Genomic DNA, 19,388 nt, shown 5'->3' on the forward strand with positions numbered 1-19,388 from the left:
ATCTGTGGGAAGAAAGTTCTAGATTCACAATGCAGCATGGCCGGCTTCATTGTTGAATAGTACAGAGCCGTGCAACAAATACCGCTTGGAGTTTAGTGTTATGAAGATGATCTGAATGTGGGCGGACTGTAAGGACATAAAGGCAAGTTTGACATGGCTGTAGGGCCCGCACCATTTCAAGGATACTGGTTTTCACACAATGCTCAAAGAAAATACTTTTTTTTTTTTCCTTTTTCATTTTGTGCTGGTGAAAGAAGGAGACTTTGATCACTAGATTGAATCAGAGCATGGGAGGATGGACAAAGCTGAGAGACGAGCAGTGATGAAAACGCCAAGGCACATTGGCCCTCAGAAGCTGAGATTGGACCCCCCTTTACTTGATCATCTTCCAGAAGCCTCAATCAAGGCCAGGGCAGATTGTGAAAATGTGAGATAGTTATTCTCCTAGGGGTGGATGCAAGGAAAAGGTCCATTCACCCCTATTTTCCCAGCCGCCCTCCTGTTAGGACGACGAGGATCAGGAAGCATCCCATGGGGGCACTGCTGCCTGGCAATCGGTCCACCCCCAAATCTGGAAGTTCTAGCAGGGCTTTTTCCTGAAAGATGTGAATGGCATCTTCAGAGGAAACGCTGTTCTGCTTCACAGGGCTCATCCTTTTCTTATAATCCTTATAGCACAGCTGGATTACAGGGCCGCAAGATGCAGCTGGCAGGGGCACAGTGCAGATGAGAACCCCCCCCCCCCCCCCCCCCCCCGCAAAAAAAAACAAAATAAACTCATCGCTCCTCAGCTAAAAGGAAAATGGCTTTGAATGAGGAATCTGCCATTCTGCCTTTTTTAAAACAAACATGCACTTATATTAGAAACACTAAACTCAAATGAATATCGCACTCAGCTGTATATTCCTCATCAGCATACAGAAAACAGTGAAACATTCAAGCTCATGTTAAATGAAGCTGGGCTGCAGGACTGACAGGCCTGCAGGACACCTTCCCGACACATTCCTCTGCCCCAGGAGGCAAAGACCTGCAGGAACATCAATGGAGAACCAGACGTCAGCTCCACGATCACTTCGCCAAACGGCCGGCAGTGGTTTTAAATACGCTGCCGATGGAGCTCGGAAAGTGGGGGATGAACGTCAGAGGGAGCAGGCTTAGGCCCGGTCATGATGGGGTGAGGAAACTGATGGGCTGCCTGGCTGCTTGAGTCGCGTACTCTTCCACATGCGAATCCCCCGGCATGGATGCCAAGCAAACCCCATTGACAACAATGACAACAGCAGAGAGGAAACTAGCCCCACCAGGTCTGATGTCATGGATGGGAAGGGAAAAATTCGCTGAAGCATATGGGAAGTTAAACTCTTCCGAGAGAGTCTGCAGCCAGCAGTTGTCATGAAGGCAATCAGCAGGCAGACGGAGCGACTGCGCTAGGCCCCGCCTCAGCTTTGTGTTTCCAGCCTCCAGCCTGGCTGTCTCCAATCCACTCCGCTCCAGAAAGTTGCCCCCAGGGAGGCCTGGGAAGTGTCTGCCTCCTCAGACACGATTCGCCTTCCTGCCCGTCGGTAATCCCGAAAGCAGCAGTGGCTGTGCCATATTGTCGGCCAGGCTGCATATGCCAGTCCTGTTCTTATCCACAGCTTACTAGGACAAGACAGGATTGCTGATTTTACTCACATGCAAAAACACAATTAAAATAATGGGTGCAGAAATCAGCTCCCATTTCAGGACATATTTTATGAATTTACACTAAATGAATTATGTAACTTCTCCATTTATGAATACCAGTGAACTTGGGTATAATTGGAAAACAATATCCCTTTACGAAACTAAGAAACAGAAAGATACAGGAATATAACATGCAGAATTAAGGTTCCAATGCAATATAATATAAACCAATATTTGAATACTACATGCGGTATAATGCTGTGCAGCCCCATACCGCATCTCTGATGTCATGTTAGGATACTGAAATGCAATAAAATTAAATGCTTACAACTTTTTCGTGACACCATTTTGTCTCTAAAATGAACACTGATGGGTGACTTTGTACAAATTCAGTAACAAATGGCAGATCTCAGTGGTTCAGCTAAGTGGACTCCTGAAAGCACATTTACAAAAGCTAGTCTTTGATATGCCTGATCCTAAAGTCGACCTTCTTGTGAACAATCAGTGAGACGTCTCTTTCTCTCCCATTTTTCTATGACTGCCGCTTTGCTATTATGTGGCTAAGAGAATCACAGTTCTGTTGCATTCCAGTGACACCACATTTGTGTAAAGCTCTCCCCTGCATACATGCTCTGAATAATTTAGCAATACACTGGGACAAATGCACATTCAAATTCACAGATGAGTTTTATCACGGACTGTGTGACTTTAATGCATTATACTGAATGTGTGCTAATACTCAGACAAAATAATGACATCAGCAAGCCCTGAGACTGATAGTGTTGTGAGGCAATGTTTCATGAACTGGTCCTCAGGGACCCCAAGACAGTCAACATTTTTGCTCCATCCCAGCTCCCGATGGGGAGCAAAAATATGAACCATCTGTGGGTCACCAAGGATTGGGTTAGGAAACACTACTTTAAAACATTTTGTTTTAAGCTTAGTTGCTTCACCGAATGTTCCAGTTCTGAAAAAACCAACATACAGTATATGAACGATGAGCCAAAACATTATGACCTCCTCCACATGACTCAAATAATGTTGGCTCTCTTGTAAAAATGGCATGTCAGTGTCTGGAATGTATTACGTGATAAGCTAACATTCAGAACTTGTAGTTGACATGTTGAATGCAAAAAAAAACAGACAGGGATTAAGACCTGAATGATTTTGACAAGGTCCAAATCATTCTGGCTTGACAGCTGGGTCAGAGCATATATCTATACTGTAGAATGGCAAAGCGTGTGAGGGGTGATTCCGGCCCTTTCCAGGGGCTGGAGCACAGACAGGCCGATGTTAGAACATCACTTCCACTTCCTATGAGCAGTTCTCAAGTATCTTATCTAATCCTTATTCTATCATAGCAACACAGGCAGACGTCAAACAAAGGATAGCAAACTGGAAGAGACTAGACTTGTTCATCTTTTTAAATCTGCCTTGTGTTAAAGGAGACTGGTAGCAGGTGATGGGTAATAAATGACACTGAGAAAACACTGAAATGCACAAACTCCAGCAAAAAACATTGCCTATGAATTATATAATGAAGAAAGAAGCTTTTTTCTTTTTTCACGGTTTTCCCTACAAACTCCTTTTGAATGCATCTGGCGGATGACATAAGCACTTTCTGACGCTGCCAGGCTTCTTGTACATGTCCTAAGGTGCTGCAAACAATCTGATGGCATTAAGCAGACCTTTAAAGACCAAAACGCAGATACCACCAGCAGCACTGAAGGACCTGTGAAAGCAACAGGGTCAAGATTTACAGGTTGTAGGTTAGATGGTAATTAACGGCAAACCCAGACGCCAAGATGGCTCACCTCTCTCTGAAACCCTCCTATTTGTGGCAATGTGTAACATTAGCGTATGCTACAAATACTTCTTAAAATCAGTTTTATTGGAATTGCAAAGGTGTCAACAGTTTTGGGCACATATAAAATGTTACAGTGCTGAGTCTGCAATGACTTCTCAGAGTTCAAAGCTCCCAGAATACTTTGGTGACAGAAAAGGGACAAACTGAGTGGGACAGTGAGATCCCACAACCCACTTCTCAGGGAACCAGGGACTCTTGATAAGCTAAAGCTAAAAGTAGGTTCTGATCAAAATGTGAGTGCAGACAAAATAAATGAGATTTAACTAAGGGAAATTTTAAAAATAATGAACAAAATAACTTTTGAAAGGGAAAGGATAGAAGGATGCTAAAGAAAGTGTCAAATTCATAGCCAGGGTGACCATTTCCGGTTTCCCTATAAGCAGCTGGCAGTGTTTCTAAAAGTACAGCTGGTGGTGGGACTGGAGCACATGCTTGATAATCACCGGTGCTGCCCGCGGTGAGAGTACAGGTTACCCCCACTCTGGATGAGAAGGCATTACCATTAAGCCCCTCTAAATTGGTGCTGAAAGTACGGAGACCTGCTCCCTTTGACATACACGGTGGAATATCATTCCTGGCACTAGACTAGCTGCTGCTACCTAAAAGGTCGAGCTTTCATGCATTTCCTCGCGGTGGGGGTGCGGGTTGGACCGTAAATGGTGCGAGCTTATACGGTAAAAGAATGTCAATGCTCAATCTATATATACATTTTTTTTTATATATCTGTCATTTTGAAATATATACGGAATGTATTGAACGTGTATTGAAATCTCAGTGGTAGTTTAGATTACCTGAGAGTCCTGCCCAAGCCCCCCCCATTAATAAGCCCAAAAGGCATTGTGGTGTTACCATTTACTGGATTGCCCAGAGACATTACAGCATCCGTTTGTACATATTCCAGTAACGCGCAGAGACTGAGAAGAGCACAGAGCCAGGTAAACTATACGCTCGGGAACGACCGCAGATGAGCGATACCTTACCGCAGCCCGTCAGCTTACGGTAACCTGGTAACAACAGAAGGTAGGGCAGCGTCCCTTTGCCCCTTGAACGCCTAAAACGTAAGAAGTGAATAGAAGCTGGTTCTACAGAGGCTGTGTCTGCTTAGTAAAGGCCTGTATTCACAGGCTGGGTCGTCTTTCAAGGTCTGTCATCAAGGAGGTTTCAAGGAGCGGCTACCATCTCGGGCTGCTTCCCTCAGATGTTAAAAATCTCACCTGACCCCATGTGAAATACTCCTGATTAACACTGCTCAGCAGGCAGGGAGAAGAAGCAGCTTGAGAACGTTCAGCTAGAAGCCGGAGCCGACTGAGCGGAAGGTGAGTTTACAGATCTGACAGGCTGGCTGGGAGCTTCCAGTTGTTTTGAAATGCCCCTGTGGTATTTGCTCTCTGACATTAGCTTCCTGCTTTCAACCTTTGAGTTCCCATAGCATCAAAAGTCCTTAAAAAAACACTACCCCTGCTCTGTTTTATAGTTAGCATCATCTGATCTACCCCTGCTCTATAAAATTAAGGCGTCATATAAATTTTATATTTCTGGTAAGTAGATTCCTTTGGGGTTAATTCTGACCCCTACGAACAGAAACATGCCCTTTGCAGCATTTATGATGCACAATAAATACTGCGACGCCTTGCTACTGTATCCGGAAAGCAAATGCAAAAGAATGCAGCATTTTTTTGAGTAACTGTGAATGAGTTGCGTCCCAGGTGTGGAGAGCGTGGCTACGGACTGAGTGTCCTCAGTTCACAGCGGCCAGGCTAATTAGCTGCGCCCACTGAAGGCGGGGGAGGGGTGCGAGGCGAGCCGGGACCCCGCCAGATGGACGGGAGGTAATCCGTCAGCCCAGATTGGCCCGTAATGGGAGGTAAGGTTAATTACCGGCACGCAGAGCTGCCGCTCGTTCGCCCGTCTGCCACAGGCCTGACAGCGAGGGGGAATTAGGGAAGGCCATCCTGAGTGAGTCTCAGGACAGGAATGAGTTTCGCATCCCGGGTGGGATCAGGCGTGACACCGCGTTAATGCCGTGAAACTGCCGGGCCTGGCGGTTTAGACTCTGCGGCTGGTTTGCCTGACGGGGAAGGTGTCACCCAACAGCGCAGACATTAAAAGACTGCCTCTCCTTTCACAGGGCAGCTTTGGGGGGCGGGGGGGGGGGGGGGCACAAAAACAGTTTAAGGGGGAAACATTATTGCTTACGACAGCTTATAGTCAAGAAGTTCACATGGAACTTTAGATGGAACTCAGACCTTTAATCAAATTATGTGAATTACATGCAACGATACTTATGGATGGAGAACCAGAATCTCCTTTAGCAGGGAACCTAAATGTTTTTGGAAAGAATAAAAAGCAGATGTTGGCTGCTTTATTAAATTTATATTTGTCGACTATGTTTAATGGATATTCCACTTATTCCAGAAAAAAAGACTCACTAAAAAATTACATTCTTACTGGTATTAAATTCTGATAAATTACCATTGTGTGAGGTTACTTGGTCTTAAATAATATGTGATGTGTGGCACTTCATGTTCACCTCTAATGAACATTCCTATAATTACTGGAGATTGGTAATTAACTCTGTGGCTATACTTTTACTGCATTATAATTATTTCATTGCATCATTATTAATTATTATATGACTTTGTGTGTGTGCGTGAGTGTGTGTGTGTGTTCTGTGATACACTGGCATCCCATCCAAGTACCCCAGCTGTGTGCCCTGTGCATTCTGGGATAGGCTCCAGGCTCCCATAGAAACTCTGAGCAGGATGAACGGTTAGGATGGACGGATTATTAATTATGGAAACACGTGAGAGTTATTAGCAGCAGGTAGACTGAGTGAATCAGCTCCTCCCCCATTCTGTTTCCCTAATCACCTTTGCCAGCATCTTTACTACACCAAATCAGCAAAGCGTTCCACACTCAGCAAATCCCCTAGCATATCTAAACACACAGGCCTACTGTATAATTCCTAGGCACGTGAGACCAGCACGCTTTGTTCCAGCTAACTGCTTTAACACCAAAATGAGAGAACAATCCGCCTGTTTATGCTGGGCACCGCCATGACAGGTAAGAGTCAACCTTTAAACTGGGGCCAAAGCACATGCTCCACCCCTGCTATTTTTTACCAACCTCCTGGAATGTTCCGTAACAGTACCGTGCGATTTAAATTCTGTCTGGGGCTAGGATGAGCGTCCATCATTTCTGTGTGTACGTTTATTATTATAATTAAAAACACACTGGAAATACAGCATTTGTCTGAGGTGACAAAGCGACAACCTGATGGTGGGTTTAAAATCCGTTGGTTACACTGCGGACTTTGCGTGTGACTGTATGCGAGAGATTCGGTCTCACCGTAGTTTTTAAGAGCATAACTCAATGACTCAAATAAATATTCTTTAAGGGAAAAATAACAGCTCTGTCATAAATGAATCGAGATCACACTATCAATATCATATTACAAATACCTGATTAACTTAAGTTTCTGCATTGGTGTACGAACTAGCTAAAGGTAATGTAAAGGGAAGTCAGTTTATCACACCAGTATAAAAACAGTGGCCAAAGGTGTCAGATAAATATGATCAATTTCTACCATGTTTTACCTTCAATATATTTTTCTCTACTTATTATATATATAACAGCCTGGAGAAACAGACAAACAAACAAAAAAATGATACCGATTTAAGAACCAAATAATTAAGGAAATCGAGAGGCATCTTTCACAATAACAGAGTGCTTCAGCCACAGAGCTGGAGCTTTGCTGCTCCTGGGGAATAAGGCATTTGCCGGCAATCATTCCCATTTTCCCGGATTTTCCATTCCAGAATGATCCTTTGGCCGCAGCACTGTCTTATTAAATCTGCGGCAGTAGCATATGCAATTACCTACACGGCTAGTCAGATTATGAGTAATGGTGGAAAAACACACACAAATCCACACCTTTTATCCAAATAAAGAAAAGAGCATCCTGCATCCTGCAGTTTCTCTTATCCATCAGGGTGCATTTCCTTAAATGTTTCTGCGGTGTTATATTTACACAGGGAAATGCTTTCCTTAAACGAGGCCCCTCACTGTGTACGGATTTATTCACGCAGCAAAGCAGCACTGCTCTCACTAACTGCCCCGTGCGTCTCCTCAACGGCACGGCGACCAAGACAATTACCTGCTTCTGCCAGCGCTTAAAACATCCCTTTTAATCCAGTACACCCTCTCTCTCACTCTGTGCCCCCCTCCCCCCTCAGCTCACCTTTCAGACAATTTTGCTTGCTCCCCCCTGAGCCCCCCCCCCACCTAAATTCTTTCTATTTTCAATTAAATTTCTGTATCCACTCTATTGCACCTGCTTTGAAGCGTCAGTCACCGTCAGGTATCTGACAGCTGGCTTCGCCCCTGCTCCTCCCCCAGGCCTGCCATGTGCCGTCAGTCATGGCCTAGTCACCCGGAGCCCCGCCCACCACTCTAACAGGGCAACACCTCAGCAGTCATTTGACGCCTTGGAAGCCCACTGTAGTAATCAGGGTGCCACATGACATTAGCCATGCTTTCTAAAGTAACATGCTACCATTTAGTTTCCCTGCTCTGCATTTCCCTCCTTCTTCAGTGAATCAATTCTCCCGTCACTAGGCAAGCTGAGCCTTTTACCAGCGTCGGCTGCTTTCCAAATAGGATCCTTTCTTCCTGCTCCCTGCTTTTGAAAAGCTGAACTGCAAGATCTCCAAGACCAGAGCCTGATGTGCGATGATGAGCATGTTTTTGCTTTCTCTGCAACAAAAAAATTACAGCATATTATCCTGTTAGGGGAACAACTGATCAATTTTGTTGGCTTTGTTGTTCAATTCATTAAAGTGCTATGGGCAAAACTGCTGTTCTTTAATAAACTCTACCTCTAGTTTTTGTTTTATTATTATTTTTAAAAATCTTTTTAAAATTTGCTCTTAAATACTCATAAGCAAGGACACTGACTGCCATTCTAGGTCCCCTGACATCTTGCCCACAACACCCTGTATACAGTATGGGCAACTCAACCCCCAGTGTTTCACTAACATATTCAAGAGCCCCTGTAAAGAGCTGCACCCCTGAATCTGCCAGGGTATCCATGCCCCTACTGTGGCCCCTGTAAAGAAGTGGACCCCTGAATCTGCCAGGGTATCCATGCCCCTACTGTGGCCCCTGTAAAGAAGTGGACCCCTGAATCTGCCAGGGTATCCATGCCCCTACTGTGGCCCCTGTAAAGTACTGGGCCCCTGAATCTGCCAGGGTATCCATGCCCCTACTGTGGCCCCTGTAAAGTGCTGGACCCCTGAATCTTCCAGGGTATCCCTGCCCCTACTGCGGCCCCTGTAAAGTGCTGGATCCCTGAATCTGCCAAGGTATCCCTGCCCCTACTGTGGCCCCTGTAAAGTGCTGGATCCCTGAATCTTCCAGGGTATCCATGCCCCTACTGTGGTCCCTGTAAAGTTCTGGACCCCTGAATCTGCCAGGGTATCCATGCCCCTACTGTGGTCCCTGTAAAGTTCTGGGCCCCTGAATCTGCCAGGGTATCCATGTCCCTACTGTGGCCCCTGTAAAGTTCTGGGCCCCTGAATCTGCCAGGGTATCCATGCGTCTTCTGCACCCCAGCTCATGAGCATCCACTGGCTCATTGCTCCATCTCCATCCGCCTGCCGCCCACACATCTCACTCAAACACATATTTTGTAAATCGAATCCACAAATCAGCTACAACTGCCAAGGATATTTCATTCATATTATGCTCTGTGACAGACTACCTTTCTTATTTACTTACTGGGGCTGCCTTGTGTGATTTAAGTAGTGTACATTTATACATACTAATTCACAGTGCCTTTTTTCCGAGTAATAATAAACATGATGCTTCTATTGGGTAAGTTATGACTGTATGCAGCTGCTCAGTATCATTTACTTTATTCTAGGTAATAAACTACATAGCCCCAAGCAGCCCTGATATAAAAAGCAGTTTCCTCTTCACTTTAATTGCATTGGCTGCAACAGACCTTTCAGAGATCTCACTCCCAGTACTACCGATTAGTCCAGGCCGACCATTAGCCTGCAGTGTGACCGTATTCTGCAGAACGAGGGATCAGTTACACATCACGCTGGGAGGTAACGACTTCAAGATGCCTCGCTGCTATACCAACCATTTTTTGAACAAACACAGTTAAATAAATGTGGTGTGACATCGCACTATTCCAGAGAGCTTTTTGGACAAACCTGAATAAATCGGCAATAACAACAGCGAGATATGCTGCAATTAGCGAGCACAGAGATGTTTTAGAAAAATTACATATATAGACACATACAAGCTGCATTGTTTCCCAAGCTTGGAAACTGAGGATTTATGCTGGAAAGTGAGGGTGAGAGGAGAAGTTGATGCACAGTGTTACTGTAGCACTGAAAGCAGTTCAATCTACACTCCTGGGGACACAGACACCCAAAAATATCTGCTAGACACGATCCAGTCTGAGAGGAGTATGAAATTATTCCCAGCCAATAACAAAAGGGGACCTTTTTTCAGGAAGTGGAACAGATAAGGTTCAAAGGAGTGCAGTGAAGGCCGAGATGAGTTTGGGAGGAGCGGCGGGAACTCACCGGCCTGGTCGCTGCTGATGGTGATGGCGGCCATGGGCCGCGGCGACGGGCTCAGCTCCGACACGCCGTTCTGGGACTCAATCTCGAAGGTGTAGTTGGTGTGGGCGGAGAAGTCGAGCACGGTGACGGAGGCGTTGATGAGGCCGCGGGGGTGCGGCACGAAGCGCAGTTCCCCACCACACAGCTCGCAGCGCCCGGGGTCCGGCCCGCACCTCTTACACAGCACGTTGTAGGTCAGGTCCTTGCGGCCGCCAGTGTCGCTGGGTGGGCTCCACTCCAGGAACAGCGAGGTCTCGTTGATGTTGAAGAGGACGTTTCGCGGGGGGGATGGGGGGCCTAGCAGCGAGGGGGGGAGGGCAAAGCACACGGGGTAAAATTAACAGGAAGTACTATTTCTGATTGCATTTTCATTTACTTATTTATCTGATTTATCCAATGTGATGTGCGATTTAAAAACCAGGGTCAGTCAGTCCCAGGGTTTGGGCCTTGCTCAGGGACCCAACACGCTGCCAACCCTGGGATTTGAACCAGCGACCTTCTGGCCAAACTCGCCAAACACTGGCCCAAAATTAAAACTGACAGAATTTCAAAGATCAAATTACAGGTAACATAATGTTTACCTCCTTTATACATTATTGTTATGTTTGTCAGCTTGGTAAGTCATTAAAGTAAACTCTAAATGTTAATTTGCATTTTTAAATATTCAGGTTGGTTTATCTTCATGAAATAATCTGTGTAAAACGAGCCAGCATTTTTGCTATTCATACTTTCAAACATCAATGTTGATGTATGGCTGATGCTATATTTATATATACAGTAGTGATCAAAATTACAGAACAAGATATTTTTTTCTAACAAAGTCACAGCTTGTCCAAATGCAAACATGAATAGATGAGATATATTTTAATCATATTTCATCAGTGAAAGCTACGCTACATCACAAAATAAAAGTTTAAACAAGAAATTTGAAGAAGGCATGCAATCAAAATTAGAGAATGATTTGTTATACTTGACAGTTCTAGTCTGAAATATCTTGAAATATCTGCCATCCCCAGTCTATCTGACTACATTGGTAGTCACTATGCAAAATGATGGGCCTCTTCTAGGTGCCTGAGACCCTGTGACATCTGACCCTCTTAGCCACTGGAAGAGAAGCTAATGATGACAAGACCTTCATTTCTTAAATACTGAAGCTGTACCAACAAAGGCTGGTTGCCCACATATGACGAAAGCACAAGTGAACAGGATGATGGAGAGACTCTTGTGGGGTCGGTTCAACAGCTGGAACTGCTCGCCAGATTAGATCTGGGAAGGGCAATAGATTGTCTTGGCAGGGTCTCATCGTCTGGGACAATATGGACTGAAAGCTCATTCCGCAGTGACCAAGCCACTCATCTGCAAGAAGTCTGCAAAGGCGAGAGTAGCCCTTTGCTGAGGAGCATGTCATGTGCACAGAGGAGAACAGGTCCAGAGTTAATTTCAGTGGTGAAAGCAAGCTTCATTTAGTTGGTTCAGATCGGAAATGTTATTTGTGGAGTTGAATTGAGGAAAGACTCCACCAAAAGCGTGTGAAGAAGTCAGAAAAGCTGGGAGGGGTAAGTGTCATGGGTGGGGTATGTTCTCTGCAGCAGGAGTCAGGAATCTCATTCCGCTACATGCTAAGGTGAATGCTAATGGGCATCAGAAGCTCCTTCACTAACATGCGGTTCCTTCCCTACGAGCATCACCCAGTCATTTTTATACAAGACAATGGCCCTTTCCACACTACCAAGCGAGTGAAGCAATTCCCCAAAGCAGAAAACATCAAGGTGACTAAATGGCCTGTCTAGAGTCCTGATCTGAACCTTATGAAAAATCCCTGGAAGGCAACTGGCGACAAAATTATGGCAAACAAACCCACTACAGTTAAAAAAAAATAATCTGGATGAAACTGGAAGACGAGCGGAACAAAATCAAGTCAGAGAAGTGTGAGAAAGTGGGTTTGTCCTCTGGGCACTGATGTGCAAGGGCCTCTATGCTTCCTATTAATTTCTGAGTTGTAACCATCAAAAAAAGTTGACATAATTCATTCGTAGGATTCTTCTACAAAAAAAATGCTAACCGTTCTCTAATTTTGATTGCATGCCTTCATCAATTTCTTGTTTAAACCATTTATTTTGAGGTGTAGCATAAGCTTTCACTGATGAAACATGATTGAAATACATTTCTTCTATTCACGTTAGAATGACTTTGAATTTGGATAAGCTGTGACTTTGTATATTACAAAAATTTCTCCTGTTCTCTAATGTTTTATGCCACTGTACATGTACTAATGATGGCAGTAAGCTGGCAGCTGGAAGGCAGCAGTGTTAGATCCACAGGCATCTCATGTCTGCAGTAGCTGCAGTGTGGGGTTCGGGAGGGCACTGGACAACGCCCACCGCCATCATGACGCTGCCCTTCTAGGGCATCAGAAATCAGAGTCGTCTATAAATAAGCCTGTTCCCACAAAAGATCTTCAGGCGGACCCACACCCCCACAGCCTGTTGCATCCTTCTGTATTATTCCATTAAGCTTCATCACGGCACAATCGTGTCCCGTCCATCAGCTGTCTGTTCACCTCCCGCACTGGAGTCCTGCTTTTTAATCTCCTGGCAGATAACGGCTTTTTGGGATCAGAAATATGAAATGCGGGGCTGTTTTTCTTCCTCTAAGGTAGGAGCCTCGCGATCACCGGTATGGTTTATGCTTTAAATTCCAGCTTCAGAAAAAAACAAAAGAAGTTTTATGCATCTTTATGCTCATTCTCAGGTTTTGAATGGCCGAACATAATTACCATTCACTGCGGTTGTTCAGGGAAACAGCTATAAAACAGTACCAGTCAAAAGTCTGGGCAAAGCTGCTTTTAATGATTTTGTATTTAATTTGGCTAATAGTAAAATGCATTGAGGCAATGAATACGTAATACATGTACATATCAAATACTACAACAACCAACAGAAGTGTCCAAAATCTCTACATTTTCTCATACTTTTCAAATCAGACTCTTTTGGGTCAATGGCAGCATTGCAGACTCTTGCCGTTCTTTCAGCCAGCTTCTGGATTGTTCTCTAACTCATCCTAAACCAGTAATGTAGAGTTTAGGTCGGGGGACTGGGGGGGGGGGGGGGGGGGGGGCGGGGGGGTGATGTGTGCAGCACTCTCTCTCTTTCCTTGGTAAAATAATGCTAACTAAATAACCTGGTGTTATGTTTAACTGCAATATCTTATTGAAAATCAAATGATTTTTAGCAGGTGATCCAGACTTTTGCCTGGTTCTGTAACTGGAGTGGAAGCTGGCTTGCAGGCATCCATCAGGAGGACGATTTGCATGCTGATTATAATCACCCATCATTCATTTTATTAGACATATTTTCCTCTTCATTTCATTTCCTGACCCCCACTGAAGTTTTCCACGTTCTTTTCCTCTCTTTTTTCCATTCACCATTCTTGTAATGAACATGCCTCCATCACCGTCCACTTTCCATTATTCCTCAACATAAAGCTACCAATGGCCCATGCTTTCCAGTGCACATGGTCACTCATTCACACTGAATGTGAGCTTCTTCTGGATGGCTGCATTCTCCAGTGCATGTCCTCATAATGTATGTTAGTGGTTCCTGCTTCACCAGCACCCCCACCCCACAGCTCCTCACCCCCACGCTTGCTCTGTCAAGAGTCCTTTCACCAATTTGCATTACAGTCAGATAGCATTTTAATTGACAATAAATTGCTCTGGCTAAACTGTGATTTCATGCAAACATTAAGCTGTAATGACATGGCGGTGAATCATTTATGAAGACTTAGAATCAGAAACAATGAACAATTATTAATTCTAATCCCAAAACATTGCATTACCCAGTTTCCCTTTATATAAACTGGGCCACTAATGTCACTGTTTTTTCAGTGGTGTACAGACACAGTGCCACACGGAGATACGCATGCCTGAGGGACAGAACCCCGGAAGACGACGTCCTCATCAAAAACGCAGAGAGACCAGAAGATTGGCATTCCTGGGATGCTGCTCCTTAGACTCAGCCCCAACACAATTATGAATGTCCCTAAACGTGTACGTAAACATCGAGTTACACAAAACTCTCTGTGTGTGTACGTGTATGTGTGTGTGTGTGTGTTAGGTTTATATTACATTGTGGAAACCATTTTTCAGGTTCCCACAAAGACCTGTGAATGCAATCAAAAACTGATTACTTATGGTTAAGGTTAGGGCTGGGTAGGGGTTATGGTCGTCATGTTGGGATTAGAGTTTTCCCCATAGAAATGAATGGAGAGTCCCCACAAAGATATAATTAAAAACCTGTATTTGTGTGTTTGTTTGTAACCAAATGTCCCCACAATGTGATAAAAACCTGTTATTCTGACATTGTGCAGACCACTTTTTCAGTCCTCAGAAGGGAAATTTCATTCTTATAGAAAATCTGTGGCTGCATTCAAAAAATTAAAAATGCCATAAATCTTGTATTTTGTTTGGTTACTCATGGTTCAGGTCAGGGTTGGGTAGAGGTTAAGGATATCATTGTTTTTTGTTATTGCCATTGGTTTTTCCCATAGAAATGAATGGAGAGTCCCCATAAAGATATGAATAAACACAGCTTGAAGCGTAAAGAAAATATGCAATCAATCCATAAATGTTACATATTCATATAATTTGTGCATGGTAATTAAAACCTCATACGTCATTGGACATACAGCAAGGGTGCCAATGCTTTTATAGCAGCAAGGCTACAATGTAAAGGGTTCAAACAAAAACCATCTGTAACTTACGAGTACAGGCCATGCTTGGGGGGTCTTTGGGGGCCCTGAAGAATCCCTTCTCACAGGGGCAGAGAGACGAGCCCTCGTCGAGGCTGAAACTGTGCGGAGGACACTTGGAGCACCTGATGTTCCCGGGGAACGCTTTGTAGAATCCAAGCCCGCAAGCTGGGGAATGAAAACGGAGACAGATGGTCAAGGAAAGCACTTGTAGGCTGGATACACCCAGGACTGGAGAAGAGAAGCGAACCAGAAGCTGGCTTTGGAAAACCGGAAGCGGAAAAACATCTGCCAAAGTCAACTTCATTATTTAAGACATTGCTGGTCCAAGACCAGTGAACAAATACATATACAGCTGTACAAATGAAGGAAACTCAAGTTATATCATACAAAACATAATAACCTCCAAAAAATTTTCTAACCAGTTATCCTGGTCTGGGGCCTGTTTTAGGCAACATAGGGAACAAGGCTGAAATACACCCTGAGTGGGATGCCAGTCCATTATGGGGTAGATGCCCATAATTGTACACAATGGACACCAGACCAGCTGCAAGAACATGCAAGAACATGCAAACTCCACACATCCAGGGCAGGGGCTGGATTCAAACCCCCAACCCTGTGTGAAGCAACCCACCTTATCACCACGCCTCCCCCTGCTTTACTACAGCATAACACTAAACCTATTAAAACCATAACTTTACTGCAACATTACCTCAGTAAATATCTGAAAAAAATGTTGCGGTAATAGTAAAAGAGATTACACCAATATTTCTTTACAGTATTCTATACAGTAATATTTCAATGACTGTAATTTATGCAAAAAGCACTGCAGAAATGATCCGCATATGTAAAGTAAGCTGCATAGCACAGCACACAGACCTTTCTCACAGTGTCCCACAAACACTTATCTTGAAAATCATTGTGTGGATTTGTGCGCTAAATTGTGTTACTTACACTACTCGTATGAAGGTAAGATACAAGTCACATGCAAGTTCATTTGTTTTGCTATAAGCAAAAATGCTAATTTATTTTTGAACACTAACATAAAAAACATGTTTTTTTTTTTTTTTTTTCCTTTGGGGCAAAATAGTCACACGTCATCTTTGCTCTCAGGCTTTCGGTAGCAACTGCCTTCCAAGTGAACTAAAGCAGAGGACTGGCTTGCTTTTGTTTGTTTTAATGTTTAGCATATAGCGGTGCTTCTTAACAACTGCAGGGGCTTTGCGTAGTGCCCCCTGAATGCCACGCCGGCGGCCTCCCGAAATACACTGGATGGTTTATTACCGAGACAGAGAGGACGTTTAAAATCCCCGTCGCATACGCTTAAGCTAACGCAGACACCTGCCCCCGCTGCGTTTATAGCCCTTGGGTCTTATGCATTCCCTGTTCAGGTGAGCTAACTGAAGTAAAGGCTATTTGAAAAGATGCACAGAGGAGCTACAGAGGTGCCGCAAAGCTCAAGTGTCCCTCGGACAAGCGACAAATTTCAAAGGGTCCACAGTTATCCTCACTCTGTTAGTTTAAAGTGTTTTCCGAGACAGAGGCCCTTGTCCCTGTGCACATTTAGCAAATTCCCCTTTCTGGCGGCTGTCACAATACTCATCGATTTAACAAGGTAATGCAAGACCAGGTATTTAAGGGTTTGGGCCTGAAGCAGAGGGGGGCTGTGTGCTTGGCATTTCTGCCCGCTGATGAATTAAAGCATTCTCAAGAATAGCACAGGGATGGAGATAATCGGCGTGAAACTGCGGCTTAACACTCAGCAGTCCTGGCAGATGGGGGCACATCGCTCCTGCCACAGGGGGCCACAGCACATCACATGCCCTCTAACTCGCTGCATGCCCATGAGCTTAAGGAACATTTTTCCCTCACAATGTGATTATTTCCATTATACCTTTGACCACTTGACTGCTTAAGATGTTTTCTAAGTGGAAGATGTGGCACCCTGGACACTCGGAGAAAATAAACAAAACATTTACAAACAATTACTGACTCACTGATGGAAAATATTCTACAAATGCTTAGAAAAGCAAACATTAGCAAAATGATTTAATGGTAATACTGGTTTTTGGTGGCTCTTTTTCAATCCTAGAAGCTATGTTGTTGGGGGCAATTGCCCCTGGTAGAGTTTCCCAAGGTAAATTGGTCCAAGGCGAGCCAACGAAATGCAATTCAGAAAGACCCCTAACGAAAAGAAGCTTTAAAGATCGTGTAACCTTGCATGGATTAGGGAGACTAGGAGACCGGGACCCCCACCCTGGTACCTGGAATTTACCCTTTGCGGAGCTATGGCCATTAGATTGTAGGCACCAGTTGCGGCAACAGCCCCCAACCCTGGTGGTGGACACCAGCGTAAAGGGAATTGTCAGGCTGAAGAAGGAGGCCTTCTGAGCTTGGTTAGCTTGTGGGACCCCAGCTGACAGGTATCAGCAGGCCAAGTGGACTGTGGCTGTCGTGGAAAGAAACAGTCGGGTATGGCAGGAGTTCAGTGAAGCCATGGAAGACTCAGGAGCCGCAAGTGGTGTTTTTCCTATGCTGTTCACAGCAGGGATGGGAGGATGCTGTTGACTGTAGTGCAAGGAGTAATTCGAGGGCCTCCTAAGTCCTACTGTTACGCTCTCCTTGGAGGAAGCAAAGACAGGGAATTCAGAGGAGGACTTGCCCATGCAAATGAATGGTACCAACTGTGAAGGCTTTTGGGAAATGTACCCATGGTTGTGGGAAACTCACTAGGACAGTAGTAGATTTATGAATGCCTGTCAAACCAGTCTTCATCTACCTTGGGAGGTCCTGTGGGGGGTTCTTGGGGAGCATGGGGTGCAGGACCTGCTGTTGGCCATTAGGTCCCTTTATAACTGGACCAAGAGTTTGGTTTGCTTTGCCAGACTCTTTCCCAGTGGGTGTTGGATCCCATGAGGGCTATGGAGAGAATTTCTAGATGCAGCCAAGGGGTGGAGGGGGTCTGGTTCAGTTATTCGTGTCCTAATAACATCCAGTGTGCACTGGGGTACGTCTGCAGTTAAGTCTGAAGCGAACAGGATAAGGATCCATACCTCTAAGACTGAGGCAAAGGCTCCCAACCAGAAAAGGGTGGATTGCCCCCACCAGGCTAGAGATGAGTTACTGCAACAAGCGGAGGAGTTCAAGTATCTCAGGGTCTTGTTCACGGGTGAGGGAAGAACGGAATGGGAGATCAACAGGTGGATCAGTGGGCATCAGCAGGAATATGGGCATTGCACTGGTCTGTTGTGGTGAGAGAGCTGAGCTAAAAGGTGAAGCCATCGATTTACTGGTGATCTACGTTCCTACCCTCACCTGCGGTCATAAGCTTTGGCTAGTTACTGAGAGAATGACATCATGGTTATATGCCGCAGAAACAAGCTTCCTTTGTTGTCGAGGCCTTAGAAATGAGGGTGAGGAGGCTGAAAGTACAGCCACTGTTGTTCAGCATAAAAAGCAGCCAGCTGAGGTAGTTTAGGCATCTCTCTAGGATCCCTACTGGATGCTTCCATGAGGAGGCGTTTTGGGCATTAGCCAACCGGGAAGAGACTCCAGGGCAGACCCAGGACACACTGGAGAGCTTAAATCTCTCAGCTGGCCTGGGAATGCCTTGATCTCCCCCTGAAGGAGCTGAAGGAGGTGGCTGGGGAGAAGGAGTATCCCTGTGCATCCCTTCTCAGATTGGTGTCGCCGTGACCTGGACCCAAATTAGCAGCAGAAAATGGATGCATGGATGGATATTAAACACATATGTACTCAGATCAGCTGGTTGAAGTTTTATAAACTGCAAATATATGTTAATACTGTCTTTGTGATTTCCACGATAATTACCATTTAAAAAACAAATAAAATCCTGAGTTTGGCAAACTTGGTTACTCGGCAGAGATATGTGACTGGTGAGTTTTGGTACGGGACACCAGCAGGTTCCCCTGTATTCAGCTCGCGGCGGGAGAATCGGGGTGGTGCGGAGACTCAGGAGATCTCAGCTCATTCTGTGTTTTTCCCAAAGTTAATGAGCTTTGGAAGTCACCCAAACTTCAGAGACCTTTCTTTAAGCGGCCCGGATGGTGCTCGCAGCACTCGTCCGGCAGATGTGCAGGGACCTCACCTGTCCACAGCTGGGGCCCGGCCGTCCTCGACACAACCTCCATGAAGGCCGTCCCGCGCTTGCCTTCTTCCCTGGCTATGCGCTTCGCCACGCTGCAGAAGACCAGCGATTTCAAGAGGAGCACAATTCTGCAGCATTTACTTGCAGACCCACGTGAACAAATGTTGCAGAATAGTTCAGCTCTTAAAATCAAGCCATGGGATGGGAGTGACTGGGAGTCCTTGAGGATGTACAATCACTACAGACGCCGCACATTAGGCACCATAAATCCGGTCGGGTACGTAACGTGAGTAATAACACGTACGGTACGTATACTGACTGCCGGCAGCGCAGTTACAGGATGGGGCTTCACCACACATCA

General features: G+C 45.1%; 1 protein-coding gene across 2 annotated transcripts in view; it reads right to left on the reverse strand.

Annotated features, from left to right (window-relative positions):
- Positions 1 to 19,388, reverse strand: part of LOC125724507 (ephrin type-A receptor 3-like) — a 431,178-nt gene that overhangs the window by 44,090 nt on the left and 367,700 nt on the right. The window contains exons 4-5 of one of the 2 annotated variants that reach the window (XM_049001233.1): positions 14,932 to 15,087; positions 10,132 to 10,467 (exon numbers count right to left, since the gene is read on the reverse strand). The exons of the other annotated variant lie outside the window; for it this stretch is intronic. Coding sequence (XP_048857190.1) covers positions 10,132 to 10,467; positions 14,932 to 15,087 — 492 coding nt within the window. The remainder of the gene's footprint in view (positions 1 to 10,131; positions 10,468 to 14,931; positions 15,088 to 19,388) is intronic. 2 annotated transcript variants of the gene reach the window in all.

Source organism: Brienomyrus brachyistius, unplaced genomic scaffold, assembly GCF_023856365.1.
Source record: "Brienomyrus brachyistius isolate T26 unplaced genomic scaffold, BBRACH_0.4 scaffold57, whole genome shotgun sequence".
Lineage (NCBI taxonomy): Eukaryota > Metazoa > Chordata > Actinopteri > Osteoglossiformes > Mormyridae > Brienomyrus > Brienomyrus brachyistius.